Below are 16,789 nucleotides of genomic sequence, written 5' to 3'. Positions count from 1 at the left end.
CGCTGCACCCTGCGGGACCCGAGGGGGGCACAGGGGCCTGCCACTGCCCAGGATGGGCTCCCCAGGACCTCGTCGCAGGCCCGGGCCGCCCGGCCCGAAGCCCGCCCCCCTCCCGGCTGCCCCCCGCCCGCCCCGCCCCCAGCACCCCGCCCCGCCCCCAGCACCCCGCCCACCCGGCCCGCGGTTGCCGGGGCAACGTCGGGACGCTCTAGAAGCCCTGACTCCCGCTCGGCACCTGCCTGCCGCCCCAGCGAAGAGAGGAGGCCGGGAGCTCAGCTTCAGTGGAGGCTCTTGCCATGGCCTCCCTACGCAATGCCAGCCCCTGGCTGAGAAATTACTTCAAGGAGAACTATATTCCTCAGGTCTGCGAGGTACTGGAGCATCTTGGCGGCGGAGTTAGAAGGGGGAGGAATGGGAAGGGGTTTCCCCGAGGAGGGCTAGGGTTTGGCGGGGTGAGGGAGTGGAGAGGAGGAAGGGAATGGAAGAGGATGAAGTCAGCTTTGGTCAGGTCTGGGCTGAAGATAGAGATCCGAGAGAAGGCAGAGGGGTGATGGTGGTTGGAAGAGGGGAGTGGCTGACATCTCCCAGGGAGAAAGAGCGCAGGGCCCCAGGACAGAAACTCCAGACTCCAACTTTGAAGGTTTGGAGAAGAGCCTGGAGACAAGATCAGGAGTGAGAAAGAGGTACCTTAGGGACAAAGGACGGAAACCAGGAGAGTGTGGCTTTATGAAGAGAGTGGGCAATGGTGTCCACTAAGATAAGGACCTGAGGGGTCTAGGGGGGTACGGCCCAAGGCCAGCCTGAGGTTTCAATGGAGCGATGAAGGCAGAAGGTAGATTGGGGTTAGCTAAGGAGAAAGGGGAAGGAGAGACCTTAGGAGGGAAGTAGCCAGCTTTTTGTGAAGGGAAGGATCCCACACCTAGTATTTTCTTAAACCGGAGGGAGGACTGCCCCCACTCCTCACCACAATAACAGGAGGGAGAAGGACAGGGGAGGAGTGGGCAGGTTTCGTAGGACGTCAAGAAAGTTCTCCTCTGATGGCTTTTTTTTTTTTTTTTTTTTTTACAAATATTTGGTGAGATGTTTGCCAAGAATGTGTATGCTGGGTAGGGATAAAGGGAACAGAGGTGAGGTATGGGGACATGAGGCAGAGAGAAGTCTAGGGAAGGAAAGCGAAGGTGAGCAGTATTGAGAGCCCAGCTGGGGTAGTGACTCTCCTATGCAGTTGGGAGGGCAATTTGGTACAGTTCCCCTCCTTTATGGATGGTAATTTAATAAAATGTTAAATGCATCTGACTTTGACCAATCATTTCCACTTCTAGGGATCCACTATAGAGCTATACCTGCGATATAGGATTAGAAGGATGTATAAGATATTCATCATTACATTTTTAATAGTGAAAATAATAAATAACCTAAATGTGAATACAAGAACAGGATATTATGTAGAATTAAGTATATCTGTACCTTTTGAGAAGAAAATCTCCCCAAGACATATTAAATTTAAAAAAAGAAAATACAAGTTCCCATTAAAGTGTCTACTAAAATTTAGCTACTTATCTGATTTCACATATGTATGTATGTATAGCTGTGTATGTATACATATGTATGTATAAATGTATAGGTGTGTTTAAATGTATATATGTATCTATATTTAAGAATAATACATGCATAGAACATATGCCAAACTATTTACAGCAAATGTTTTGGGGGATGGTTTTAGAGGAGAATTCTCATTTTTCACTCTATTCACATCTGTATTGTTTTACATTTTGTGATACATTTCATTTATGTTTTACCTTTATATAATTATGTTTGAAAATATGTAGAGAGCATGTACTCATCTTCCCAATTGTGTGATTTTCTCAAGTAGCACTCAGTAACCCACATGTAGGTACATAAATACAAGTTGACTTCATCCAGGATAGGAGTTTGCCAGGCATATAGGATGGAAGGGCAATGGTGAGGGCTCTGGGTTTTTGAGAGTGCCCGAAGTGATGGGCCACAGACTCTAGGACTAGGAAATGAGAATAAAACATAATACTGATATGTCAGTAGAAAGTGCAGGCTCCTGAGGGGTGAGTGAAGAGGGCTGGAGGGAGTAATTGAGTGAGGGAGCTGGAAAAGTAGGAGGTAGGAGTCAGACAGTGGAATATTTGTATTTAAGATTCAGGATAAAGCCATTCTGAGTGACGATAGTCCAGGTTGGCCATGGAGCAGGTAGCGGAAGTGGATTTGAGTTGAGGGTCAGGGAGCATCAGGAAAGTGATAGTCACTTGAGCTTACTGAATCTGTTTTATGTTGTGTCCAGTCTCCTGTTAAATACATCACATGAGTTCTTCATTTCAGATAGAATGTTTTCCAGTTCTAGAATGTCCCTTTGATTCTTCTTACACATTCCAATGAAAATTCTGCATCTTTTCACCCATTTGGTCTGTCATTTCCTGTTTTCTTTAACATGTTAACTCTTGTTCTTTTAAAATTGTTGTCAACATAAATTTGAATTAACATATTTATTAGAATTTAATTGTTAGGATAGAATCAATGTTCTTTATTTAAATCACTGGCTTGATTTTTGTCTCCTGACTGGACCTTGACTGACGCAGAAGACAGCTGGAAAGGGAAACAAGGAAACTTTCTGGGGATTTGGAAAATGACTACGAGGTGTGAATGTATCCACTGTCAAAATTATACAGCTAAGATCTGTGCATTTGAATTCATGTAAATTTTACCTAAAAAATGTAATTGAGAACAGGTAGGAAAATGGATGGATATATAAATAATATATGAATCAGAATGGTGATAATTGTCAAAACTGGGTGATGGTGTTCATTGTTTATATATGTTTGACATTTTCCATAATAAAAACTCAAAATAAAAGGCATATCTGGGTGTTTTTTTCATAATGTATGTAGCTAGGGATGGGTGGAATTACAGGCTTGATTTGTCTGTATAGCCATTTTCTGTGTTTGCTTGCTGTATCAATTATCCATGGCTATGTAATTCAACTGCAACATTTCGTGACTTAAAACAACAGGAATCATTTAGTTTGCCCAACAATCTGAAATTCTGGCAAGGTCTTTCAGGAAGAGATGTCTCTGCCCCATGTGGTACCGTCTGGGCTGGATCAACAGGGGGTTAAAGCTCCATTAAAAAAAAAGAATAGTTTTATTGATTTTGAGAGAGAGAAAGGGAGAAGAGAGAAACATCAAGTGAGAGAGTAACATCCATCAGCTGCCCCCTGCATGCCCCCTACCAGGGACCAGGCCTGCAACCCAGCCATGTGTCCCAGCCAGAATCAAACCAGCAACCTTTCGACTGACACCCAACTAACTGAGCCACACCAGCTAGGGCAAAGATCCATTTTAAAAATGGTTCACTCACACGCTTGACAAGTTAGTGCTGGGTGTTGGCCGGGAGTTCAGCTAGGTCTGTGAACAAGTAGGCGTGGTTCCTTCATATGGGCCTCTCCATGGGCTACTTGAACTTCCTCACAGTATGGTGGCTCGGTGTTAAGACCAAGCATCCCCAGAGAGAACTATGTAGAAGTTCTGTCACCACTATGACTGCAGCTCAGATGTCAATATAACGTTATGTTCACCTAGATTCAAAAGGAGGGAACATAGACCCTACTTGTTTTCATGTCATTCATAAGAGATATATTTATTTGTGGGGTTTGTATCACAAAGTGAGACTTGATATTTTACATTATATTAGCTCAAATTTGTATGCTGTAAATCTTCACAGAGTGCAACCACACAGTATCATCATTTTAATTCTGGCACAGAGTCTCAAAATGGGCTAAGGTTGACTTGGCTATCTGTCATCACTGTACTGGTTTTCTTTGTTTTAAAATTGAATTTATTGGGGTACAGGTTTCAAGTGTACAACTAAACAAACCCCATCATCTGCATACTGTATCATGTGTCCATCATCATCCCAAGCAATTTCTTTCTGTCCCCATTTCTCCCCACTTTTCCCACCTGCACCTACCCCCACCCCCCTCACCCCTGTTTTCCTCTGGCTATCACCACACTGTTGTCTGTGTCTATGTGCTATGTAAATATGTTTTTGAGGGTTTTTTTTTTTTTTTGCTTAATCCCTTCATCTTCTTTCATCCAGTCCCCCAGTACTCCTCCCCGCTGACAGCTGTCAATCTGTTCCATGTATCCATGCCTCTGTTTCTATTTTGTTGGTCAGTTTATTTTGCTCATTAGATTCCACATAGAAGTGAGATCACATGGTATTTGTCTTTCTCTGTCTGACTTATTTCACTTAGCATAATACTCTCCGGGTCCATCCATGCTGTCACAAAAGGATTTCCTTTTTTTTACAACTGAGCAATATTCTATTGTGTAAATGTACCACAGCTTTTTTTCCCCCTCTAAACTTTTTATGTATATTTGTTTGTTAATCCTCACCTGAGGATATTTCTTTCCTATTGATTTTTAGAAAGAATGGAAGGGGGGGGGGAGAGAGAGAGAGAGAGAAGAGAGAGAGAGAGAGAGAGAGAGAGAGAGAGAGAGAGAGAGAGAGAAGAAATATTGATGTGAGAGAGACACATAGATTGGCTGCCTCCTGAACACACTCCAACTGGAGGCCTTCATTGGAACTTGCAACCCAGGTACGTGCCCTTGAATCTGTGACACTTCGTGTTTGGGCCTACGCTCTATCCACTGAGCCCACCAGCCAGGGCACCACAGCTTTTTTGTCCACTCATCTACTGATGGGCATTTGGGCTGTTTCCAGATCTTGGCTATTGTAAATAATGCTGTAATGAACCTGTGGACCACAACAGTATCACTCAGCAAGTGGGTCTGAGCCCTTCTATCTGTAATGATCTCTCGTTTCTTCTTTCTTTTCTATGTTCCCCAGGAGCAGATATATACTGGACATTAACAAGTCACCTACACAACATCTACTTCCCCCTTCTCTCTTCCTAATATTCCTTACATTTTTATGTTAGAACCTACCCTTTCCCCTCATAGCTCATGTGCTTCAGGGAAACTGACTATTTGTATCTTAGGTTGGAGTTTGATTCACTTACACGAGCAGTGCATTGAGTGTTCTAGACCACAATGTTTGTGACCATGGTGGGTGGTGGTGAGGATCAGGGAAAGGGCAAGATGTGATGAAAGCCAGTTTAGGTCAGGTTGCTTGTTATAATGTTGGGATAGAGATTTATCATCTCTGGGTATTCATGGGGGAAACATGTAGCCCTGGAGCCATTGGCAATGATCCTGTGTCCGCAAGGAGAGATGGTTTTAGGGTGAAGTGGATTTTGAGGAAGGCAGCATGGGGAAATGGAAAGAAATCAGGTTTCTAATGACATCAGTAAGCCATTGGGTTAAACCTGCTACCACATGCGGTCTGGGCCCGAAGTGGATCTGCCCTGGGCTGGTCTGTAGTGTGTGGGTTCTTGACTTCATGTAGGAAAGATTTCACCAACAAGTCCAGGTGATTTTGAGAGTACGTTTACTAAAGCTGGGGACAGTGACACAAAGGACAGGCTTACGTAGAAGTAACAGGAGAGCCCAGGCGGGCGGGGGGATGGGGTGGGGGGACCTACTTGGGCTCCTAGAAACATCATAAGAAAGAAGTGAGCCAAGGTGGGGCTGCTGTTAGCTCCCTGGGAAGTCAGAGAAAAAGGGGGCTTTGGCGATAAGATCAGGGGGTAAACCCAGGATGAGCTGTCTGCTGCCCAATGCTCCCCTAGTTGCAAGTCTCATGGGGACTATTCGAGTTTAGGAGGAAGAAAGTAGAGATGTAAGGCATGAGCATGCTCTAGCGAGAGCACACCGTGAGTCCTTTTTCTTGAGGCTTTTAAAAATCTTTCTTTGAACAGTGGGAATTCTAGGAAAGGTCTTAGGGCAGTGGTTCTCAACCTTCTGGCCCTTTAAATACAGTTCCTCATGTTGTGACCCAACCAGAAAATTATTTTTGTTGCTACTTCATCACTGTAATATTGCTACTGTTATGAATCGTCATGTAAATATCTGATATGCAGGATGGTCTTATGCGACCCCTGTGAAAGGGTCGTTCGACGGCCAAAGGGGTCGCGACCCACAGGTTGAGAACCGCTGTCTTAGGAGCGTCTTAACAGAAAATTCATTAGCTTTCCAGGTGTGTCCTTCAGTATGTTGATTCATCAAAATGTGAATAGAGAGGGGTCAGAGGTGTTATCTGGTTAGTTTATTTTCAAAGAACATCATCTAAGAGGGACCAGGACCCAGGCCCTTCTGTCCCAGGACTGTTGGAAGGTGTGAAGCATTTGCTCCTTAGTGTCCTTGGCTAGGGAAAATAAAAATTTGTGATTCATTAGCTGGCTGTAAATTGCTCAAATTGTTTGGCCTCATTTAGTGATTTTGTCTCAGTTTCCTTTATTCCACATGTCAAGGAATTTCCCTAGCTTCTTACTGTTCTGCCTCAAACCCAAGCTTGATCTTTTGAATTTGCAGTTGTAGGAGCCACTATATGTGGAGTTGAGGTTTATTACTTGAAACCTAAAGCATCTGAAGCAAGACAAAGGGATCATTTTTGCTATGAGATTGCCCAGGTTGGATTCGTGGCATGCCAATTACTAGTTGTGTGTTTTGAACAAGTTTCTCAATCTTTCTGCCTCAGTTTTCTTGTAGTAAGATTCCAGCTGGAGTGAGAGAAAGCAACTGTGAAAGGAAAAAATGGGAAAAGAAAATCACAAAATGTGTCCTCAGGAAAATCAGTTTTAGGCATAAACAAAGACCGTCCCGGAAGTATAAAAGCATGGGAAAATGCTGGGAACTGCTGTTTCTCATCATAGGTAGCCAGCTGTCTGGCTGGGTCGCAGGCCTGTTCTGGTCTCCCAGGGGCGAAAGCCCTTTTGCCTCTGTTTATATGGCTGAGGTCGCTGGACATCCTGTTTCCTTGATGGGCCTGGGCCGGCCTCTGTCACAGCTGGCACCTTCCTAAAACCCTCTCACTCTGGTTCAGCTTCCAGCTGAGCCTGTGTGTGGCTCACTGCATACAGCGCGTACCGGTAGAAGTGGCGTCTTTCTTTCTCTTTATTTTTTTTTTTTAGCAGAAGTCCAGGGATGTAAGGTAGAGGAGAAGCACTGGGAGCAAGAAAATTCCGCTTCCTCCATTTACTCCCATCTACGCCCATCTTACAATATCCACGAGCAACTCTGCTTTTATCTGTTTTGTATTTTGGGATTCCCATGAGTTTCATTTTTATTGATTTCAGAGAGGAAGGGAGAGGAAGAGAGAGAGAAAACATCAATGATGAGAGAGAGTCATTGATCGGCTGCCTCCTGCATGCCGTGACTTCCTGGTTCATAGGTCGATGCTCAACCACTGAGCCACACCAGCCTGTGACTTGCGGTTTTTAAAGATTTTTATTTTCCTGATTTAAAAAGCGAATTTCCAACCACTGTGATCAGCATCCAGGCTCTGTCAGGAAATAATCTCTTCCTTGATGGTTCATGTTCTCAGTGTTGTACGAAGCTAGTCTTTTCCCTCATAGATCATCAGTATCTGGTATGGCTTTCCTACAACATGGATGTATTTATACAAAAGATATAAACATAGAGATAGAGGATGGCCTTTTTTTTTAGATCTTGGAGTTGATGTTTTTGTAAACTTTAATTTTAGATTTGAAATAAATGAACTAAATGGTTAAATACTTGGAATTTGAGCAATAAAATGTTTTCTATATATTATTTTAAGGTTTAGGAGAAATATATTTTAGAAATTCAGGTGTTTTTTTGTTTTTTTTTTTTTTTTTTTGCTTTTTGACATGTCTGCCTGTAGACACTCAGCACCTGAACCTGATAGAACTGTGGGAAAACTGTGTTTCCTTCTGATTCCCCACTCTCACTGTGGTCATCATTTCTCTCTCTGAGAGCTCTGAGATACTCACCCCACCACTAACTGGAATCACCTTCCTTGGAGATATTCCTCTCAAAAGACATTGAATTTTGGAAGATATCATTAATATAACAGCTCAAACAATGAAGCCCTGTTGGTAGAATTTCAGACAGTAGGTCATCCAAAGTATTTAGAAATCTGTCCTCTTTTTTTTTTTTTTTACTGTGCAGAAATCAGCACACTGTTTACAAACAGTTTACAAACTGGCCTGCCCCATAGGGACTCAAGATGGGCGAGACATTGTGGTGTAGTGCCTACAAAATGATTAAGCAGCTATTCATGCAATTGTATCTGAGAGTAAAAAAGTGCTCATCAAATTGTTAGCTCAGATTTTGGTTTAACATCTAGGAAAGAATAAAAAAGTTCGCAAAACTAGATCTGTCCAGCAGAGGGCATATTTAAATTACAAATCATGATTTTACGCAGTTTTCTATTTTTAGAAATAAATAAATACCTTTTTTGTTTTTATGCTTTATGTTTCTTTCATGATTACTTTTCCAATCTTTGTTTTAAAATTTTATTTATTTCTAAATCACATAGACTCTATTATGTGTCTTTTCAGAAAATTTAATTTATTTTCTTTTTTGTTAATCTTCATCCGAGGATATTTTTCCATTGGTTTTTTTAGAGAGAGTAGAAGGGAGGGGGGAAGAGAGAGAGAGAGAGAGAGAGAGAGGAGAGAGAAACATCCATGTGAAAGAGACACATCAACTGAGGTTGCCTCCCGCACTGGGGCTGAGGATGGAGCCTGCAACCGAAGTATGTGCCCTTGACTGGGAATCGAACCCAGGGCACAGGCTGATGCTCTATCCACTGAGCCAAACTGGTTAGGGCAGGTCTTTTTAGTTCCTCTCCGTCACCCACCCCCACCCCCCACCCCCGCAAGGAATAGTTGCTGCAAATATTTGACAGATAGGCAAGAATCAGGAATTACTGAATACACGAGCAAAGGACCACTAGCCAATGTAGGAGAGAAGGAACTATTTATAGTAGCTAATTTTGCTGGACCTTGGGGGCTAGGAGGTAGTGGCTTCCCCTGACGGCGGTATTTACTGAATTCTCTCAACCCAGCCAATCAAGTCACAGACGCAGCTCTAGAGGCAAACCTGCGGGGCATATGATTTATTATTTCTCCAGAAACAATTCACTTATCTGGGCATTAGACAGCTGGTAGCTGCCCCCCCCCCCCTTTTGGGTCAGGCGCAATCTAGCTGCTATCAGAATCTGTTGTCTTGCTCTCACTCCACAGAGACTACATGCCCTCACCTGCCCCCTCAAGTTGAATGGCTGAGGTCAGTTGGCCTCTTTCAATAACCTTCAGTATTCTTTCAGTTACAGAGTTTCTAAAATAAAAATCTAATACCCTCTATTTAAATGTTGACAAGACACAGCAACCCCTTTATTTTCAAATTTTTAACTTACTTCCATAGAAACAAATTAAGCTTTGCCCTAGAAAAACAGCATGCCGAATCCAGCTCTTCCACACATGGGGATTTCAAGAGGTTGTGAAATGTCAGTTTGACTTGTGTTGGGTGTTGGGGAGGGTAAGGAGGTTGAAGGGACTTTGAATAAACCTGTTCCTAAGAAAAGGGTTTTCTGTAACTGTGTGATTCTGGCATTGCATTTCTGAATGCATCCTCACCTAATAAAAGAAAAAACAAGGTGCAAACTGCATGTTGATTATTCCACCACCTATTTAAAAGAACTTCCTGGAGTGGGGGCAGGGTAGGGCTAGAAGGGGTCATGGGGGGGGGGAATGGGGACATATGTAGTACTTTCAACAATACAAGTTTAATGTTAATGGGGGGGGGGGGAAAGAATGTGTTTCTGGGTTTGCATATAAATAAAATATTTCCAGATAAATAGCATACAAAAAAAACTCCTTCAACTTCTGAAGGACGATACACATGCACACAACGTTGTGTGAGTGCAGGTATGGGTAAGGGAGGAGCCCTGAGTTTGTAGTTTCAAAATCCCTGACTCTGACTCTGTGAGTCACCGGGCCCTTCTTTGCCTCATCTATGAAGTCCAGAAGCAAGAATACAACCTCTAATAGTCAAGGCCATCCTAGTTGGATCTTGGAAACAAACTGAACTGTGACTCTCTGAGGCAAGCCACCTGTGACCTTTGGCCTTGTGAATGGTCTTGCTGGGGTTTGACCATGAGTGACCTGTTGGGTCTAAAGGAGGACCAGTCCCAGGTTCTGGCTTTTTCACAGTTTGGCTCTGCCTGCTCCTGTCTTATATTAATCTTTTACTCCAGTCAAATTGGTCTGAGCCCAAGGCTTTGCTCTTGCCAAGAGAAAGACCTTACCTTCAAGCCCCCAGTCCTCTCCTTGCCAGCTGGAAGATTCTCCAACTGCTAAGGACCCTCAAGCATGTGGTCATCACTTTTATCACTACTCTCATAGAGCAATTGTTTTCTGTATTTAGGCCTTTAGCAGATTTCACTATGTTTATCTGAGTCGCTTCAAAGGTAAGACTTGCTCTCTTCAGTGTTGTGTATCCACCCCTAGCTCTAATAGACAGTTATTTTGTTATTTATATCTAAACTATTGTTCTATCAAGTTCTCTCTCCCAACCATTTCCCCCCCAAATACATTTGTCCTAATCTTTTCCATTAGTCTTGATATAAAGTCAGTCTCTCTCTGTCATCACACTGACCTTTGAATGATACAAGGGAATGTTTTCCAACTTCTTTTCTCTTTGTCCAAGTCTTTTCCTCTAATGGTAGTGGTAATTAGCAGTGGAATGGTTAAAAGTAATGATGATGGCTTGCTATCGTTATTATCTATGAAGGACTTAGTTTGTGCTAGACACTCTTCAAAGTACTTTACATATATTTATTCAATTCTCATTATAGTTATATGGAATGTGTACTTTCATTATCCCGTATATAGTTAAGGAAACAGAGGGACAGAGAAGTAACTTGTCAGAGGTTACACATTAGAAAATTGCAGACCCAGTATTTAACCCAGTGGACTCTACCCATGGCATCATCTTGCTCCTTGGAAGTTGGGTAGTAGTGGAAAGTAGACGTAACTGTCCTGGATTAACCCACATTTGTCATCAGTACCCAGTCAGCTTTCAGAATATTTGAAAAATATTAGGGACTGAGATTAGGGAGGCAGAGCCAAAAGAAAGTTAAGGATTACACAATTGTTTTGTGAATTTACAAGCTTGATAAAGCCAATTTCTGGATAATTAAGCCATGGTCTTTTTTTTTTTTTTTTTGTCCTTGATTATGTAAGTTTTTACTAAGAAAACGAGCAATAATAAAGCCTTGATTAATATTTCTGAGAGTCAAACATTCATCTTGTGGGAATTTTGGCATGTTTCACCTCTGCTTATGCAGACCAAGCTAATGGTTCTGTGATTTTTATTTTCAGTAAGCAGAAAAAAAGCGATTAATTTACTAACTATATTTCTTATGGGCATGTAGCTAAGCACAGTTCACAGTTCAAATATATAAAACCTTAGGCTACTTTATTTTGCCTAGTGGGAAACTATGAAGCATGAGATTTCTTATGCAAAAGTGAACATTCGAACTATGCCGGCTCCATATGCCTTTATTAGCAGCCCAGAGACTTATCCTTTCAACCGGAATTGACTTCCGCAAGTTAGCTTTTCAGGAAATGTGGTTTTCTGATCTATGAGCATGAAGATGTGAAAATAAATAAGCAATTTCTCCTATACATTAATCAGCTTCCAACCTCCTTAAAAATTCACGTTAAAGGCAAATTCCACGAAGGACTAGTTTTCAGGTTATAGGATACATTTAGGTTGGAATCACCCTGAATCTAATAAAAACAAAGGTCCCTAGGCCCCGATCTTAGAGACCACATCACTCTCCAGGTGATTCTGATGTCCTCTGGGTGCCAGAATAGGATGGAGGACGGAGGAGGGAGCGGGGAGCAGGGAGGACAGGAACTCAGTATGAGGGGGGCCCAGGCACACAGTGCAAGAGAGCAGACGACCTTTCATCAGAGCTATTCAGGGAGCGGCCTGAAGTCTGGCCTCCATGTAATGGAAGACTCCATCCCTTCGGTGGTAGAAGACTATGCAATGCGGCTTGCTGCTGTGGTGAGGACCCCTGATCTCCTGTGCAAGTCTGTTCTCCAGGTTCGGGGGAGAAGTCGGTCTGCAGATGGCGAAGGGCTCGCTGTGAGCAGCGGTGGGGTTCGGTGACGGAGCCGAGTTGGAGAGGGAGAGACATCTAGGTCTAACCATTTTGTCATAATCTTAAGGGCTGGATTTTAGCCTGCAGGCTGCACACTGGGAGGGGTTCATGGAGCTACTGCGAAGTGGGAAATGCTGTGCAGGGTTCAGTCAGGACACACTATCCTTTTCTTTTTGGAGGAATACTGTGTGGACTTTTGGGAGCCTAAGGATCTGCTGACACGTGTCCAATGGAGGTGAGAAGAACGGTTCATGACTCAAGAAGTGGAATTATTTTGTTCACGAGAGAGAGAGAGGAGTAGGAAAAAAGCTAGCAAGAATAGGCTACAGGTGGAAGAAGGGCCAAAGAAAGCCCCCCACCCCACCCCGCTGGAGACAGTGGAGGGAAAGGCAAAGAGAATGTCTCAGGAGGGATTACAGGTGACTCCCGTGGGCTGCGTGCTGTAAACTTTTTTCTCTGTCTCAAATGGAGAAATACAAAATAATTTTGTATTATCTCACCAAAGCTGCTTCTTTGGGGTCAGGTTGTGTCGTCTTTGTCTCCTTAGTTTCAGGATTTCTGTTCAGTTAGCTTTCAGGCTGTTCTGAATGATGGTTGTTCTGTAGTTTAATTGTAGTTTTGATGTAGTTGTGGGAGTTTCTGAGTATCACATTTACCTACGCCGCCATCTTGACCGGACCCCACAGTAAATATTGATGGTGGATTTTCTCAATCACTTTTGTGGTTGGCTCTGAGGAGTCTTTTACTTTAAAAAGGACTTCCTCATACTTCAAAAGGGTGGAAAACCACTGATCTGAAGAATCACAACAATGTCTTCAATTTGTCTATAAAGCACTCCTCGCCTATTCAAAACACCGTGTAGAGACTCTATGGTGTCATTTATGATAGATTTTAAAAGAGAGTAAAGGTAAACTGCATTTTGGTTTGACTTTGCACAGTATTAACACTGAACAAATATGGAGGGGTCTCTATAAAGCATGCATACGACAACCGCCATATTATTTGACTTTGTAGTTGTGTGAGGGGTCTATCTGTTGCTCTGAGAACATGCAGATCCAGAAACCCCGATTCCATTTCCTTTCCCCAGGTCCTGTTGTGTGGTCTGCTTGTTACATGTCCTCAGGATCCGCTGAAGTTTTTAGAGGAAATGATCATCATTATAATGAAAAATGGCCTCGAAAGTCTTCTCTGGTGAGTCTTGCTTTGATTTGTGGTAGGGAGGTATTTTGAAGGTAAAATAAATGCTTCATTGTAGAGTATCAAAAAAGGCCTTGCTAATGAATGCTTCCAATCTCAAGATGGTTAAAGAATCCCTCCACATGCTTTTAAGTCCCTAAGGACTTGGAAAGGAACAATTTGCCCACTGGTTCTCACCTTGAAAAATAGTGTTTTCATCAGTACTATGTGCTCTAGGGCAGTTTATTTCAGGTTGGACACTTGGAAAGGGAGGCATGCCTCCCTGGGGACGCCGCAAAATCTTGAGGGGGTGGGGGAGGTAGTTTGAAAAAGCCCTCCTGGTGGTTCTGCTCTGCTTCTCCCCAGGGACCTGTCTCTTCCTCCCTGTCCTGTACACTCCACCCCAATAGCCAATGATTGAATTATGGAACTAACTACTATAAAATGAAATTAATTTTTCACTGTGTTTTATTATTAAAGGGATATGTGCATTGATCCATCAATGAAACCCAAGATTCGGAGATTATCTGAAACTTACTTGGAACAACTTTTTGGATTGGATGATCAGCTGGTAAGGATTAGTAATCAAGCATTCTAAAATATATTTTTTAAGTTTTGATGGAAATTTTCAAATACAATTTCGATTTTATAAGTGGTGTGAGAGCAGACTGGTTTTGCAATTGGGGGCACCCCCAAAAGTGATGGGGCAACATACACACACACTGAGACACATACACATACACACAGCCACACTCATAGTAACACCTCCCCCAACCCCAAATTTCCACGAAGCACTGAGACAGGCATTTATTCTCCCTCTTTCTGATAAAACCTTTATATTTAATTTCCCCTTTGCCCCTTTTCTTTCCCCTCCTCTCTTGCATTTTTATGATGATGAAAATAGTGGGGTGAGATGCTTTAAAGGAGGATATTTTCTTTCCTTCCTAATCTACTTCTTTCTGTATTCCATCCCCCTTCATTCTCCCTGCCATCTGCTCAGGAATTATGCTCATAAAGACATGGCCAATGAGGTCTAAGTTAAAAGCCAGGCCAATTATTAATGGAAGGAACAACCAGCTCCAACAGCTGTTTTTGATCCTGTAAAGAGGGCAGGGAAGTAATTCAGGACATGGACGCTTTTAGAACAAAGACTGTGCATCTAAAAGAAGCTAAAATAGCAGAAGGCATGTGGGGAGAGAAATACTGACACAAATTAGATGTGTGCGGGACCACGTGTGAGACCTCCAGACCCCAGGCTGAAGTCTCAGTAAGCACAGGCAGGGTTGGGGAGTGGCTAGGGAAGTTGAGCATTGATAAGTGAAATGAAAGCCCCAGTCAAGGTGGGTGGCAAGAGCCAGGAAGAATCTGAAGCATCATTTGGAAGACTGGGTAGAGAGTAACACCAATCATTGATCCTAATCACTGGTCGGCAACAGAGGGACAGAAATAGAGGGGTGAAATATTTCTGCCAAGCCCGAGGTGATTCTAAAGCACCGATATACTGGGAAGAACCAATATATCTGATTCTTATTGATCTGCATCATGGTGTGTGTGTGGTGTCTTAATGACTTGACTTTATCAAACACAGACCTCTGATCTACTGTGAGTGCAGACAACTGAAAACCAAGTTCCTGGAGATGTTTGGGGCAACCTCAGGGGCAGAGGGGTTGATCCCCCATCCTCACCCCTTACCCACTAGAATAGTTCTGCTTTGGGTATAATGTCACTTGAAAAAAAGCTTGAGAACCATCCTAATAGACAAACATGGTAATTGACCATACCTTCGCTATGCCTCCCATTGGCTAATCAGCATGATATGCAAATTAACTGCCAACAAAGATGGCGGCTAATTTGCATACTGCAGGCAGGGCGGGACAGCGCGAGCCTCTGGTGCGCCGCCATCCGTCTTGCCACCAAGGCAGCCCCGCCCCAGAAGCCCCAGGAGCCGCCTGATATGGTAGTAACTCTATCAGTAAGCACTCTGAAAGTCAGTGGCATAAATGCACCAATTAAAAGACAGATTATGAGGGTGAATCAAAAACAAAACCCACTTTAAATATAAAGACACATATAGATTAAAAGTAAATGAATTAAGCTGCAGCCTGTTTTGCTCAGTGGATAGAGCATTAGCCCTTGGACTAAAGAGTCCCAGGTTCGATTCCAGTCAAGGGCATGTACCTCGGTTGCTGGCTTGATCTCCAGTCCCTATCAAAGCATGTGCAAGAGGCAACCAATCAATGTGTCTCTCCCTTTCCCTTCACTCTCTCTAAAATTCAATGGAAAAATATCCTTGGGTGAAAATTAACGAAAACAAAGTAAATGGATTAAGTAACATTAAAGAGATTATAAGAAAAATATATTCCAAATTTTGTTAGTTGTATAATGGTTATGTTTAAATTATTAACACCTAAAAAATTGGGTGGTGTGTGTGGGGGAGGTTGGGGGTTAATGGGGGGGATGAGGACACATTTGTAATACCTTAACTAATAATAATAATAATAATAATAATAAAAAGAAATTGGGTGAAGGGTCCATATAATATGCTGTAGTATTTTATAGGGTTTTTTTTTATATGTGTGAGATTATTTCAAATTAAAATATTAAAAAATTAAAAATTAATAAAATATTAATTGAAATGTATCTGTATTACATGAAAAATCTCCTAATTGCTTCTAGCATAATTTATTAAATTGTGCTAAAATTTACAAGGGTCCAATTAAAAAATATCTTAATTCTAAATGATATAATAGAAAATATATAATAGTGCAGTTATAAGCACTTTTCTGAAAATAAAAATTTAAAGAAGTGAATTTAAAGAAGGGATTAGCCAAAGAAAATATATGCACAACCCATGGACACAGACAACAGTATGGTGATGGCCAGAGAGAAGTGAAGGGCAAGAGCTGGGTAGAGGAGGGAAAAGGGGGGTAATAGGGACATCCTATATCCTATCTAATAAAAGAGAAAAATGGTAATTGGCGTACGACGATACCCTTTTCATTGGCTAATCAGGGCTATATGCAAATTAACTGCCAACTAAGATTGGCAGTTAACTGCCAACAAGATGGCGGTTAATTTGCATATGTAGGCACAATGCAGGGAGGCAAAAGGGAAAGCAGGAAGAAGCCCCCTGCCACTGACAGTGATCAGAAACCCAGGGGGGAGCTAAGAGCTGGGGGGCAGGGCAAAGGCGGCCCTGGGGCCGCCTTTGCCCTGCCCCCCAGCCATGATCCTAGAATCAGGCGCCTTTGCCACCCTGGCCAGTGATAGCAGGAAGTAGGGGTGGAGCCAGCGATGGGAGCTGGGCACGGTTGAAGCTGGCAGTCCCGGGAGCTAGGGGTCCCTTGCCTGGGCCTAAAGCGTAGCCCACGATCGCGGGGCCGCTGCAGCTGCGGGTCCCCGCTGCCCGGGCCGGATGCCTCAGCCAGAGGTGTTAGGCCTGGGCAGGGGCGGAGCCTGCAACCACGGGGAGCTGGGGGTCCCCTGCCCAGGCCTGACACCTCTGCCAGAGGCCTCAGGCCTGGTCAAG

The 16,789-nt window shown here is 43.1% G+C and overlaps 1 protein-coding gene across 1 annotated transcript in view; it reads left to right on the top strand.

Annotated features, from left to right (window-relative positions):
- The first annotated feature begins 171 nt into the window (after nt 1-171).
- FBXL13 (F-box and leucine rich repeat protein 13) overlaps nt 172-16,789 on the top strand; it is a 166,852-nt gene continuing 150,234 nt past the window's right edge. Inside the window, exons 1-3 of the mRNA XM_059711281.1 lie at nt 172-371; nt 13,172-13,275; nt 13,741-13,831. Coding sequence (XP_059567264.1) covers nt 297-371; nt 13,172-13,275; nt 13,741-13,831 — 270 coding nt within the window. The 5' untranslated portion in view covers nt 172-296. The remainder of the gene's footprint in view (nt 372-13,171; nt 13,276-13,740; nt 13,832-16,789) is intronic.

The sequence above is a fragment of the Myotis daubentonii genome, chromosome 10, assembly GCF_963259705.1.
Source record: "Myotis daubentonii chromosome 10, mMyoDau2.1, whole genome shotgun sequence".
NCBI lineage: Eukaryota > Metazoa > Chordata > Mammalia > Chiroptera > Vespertilionidae > Myotis > Myotis daubentonii.
The sequence above is the reverse complement of the archived record's forward strand: the minus strand, read 5'-3'. Positions and strand labels throughout refer to the sequence as shown.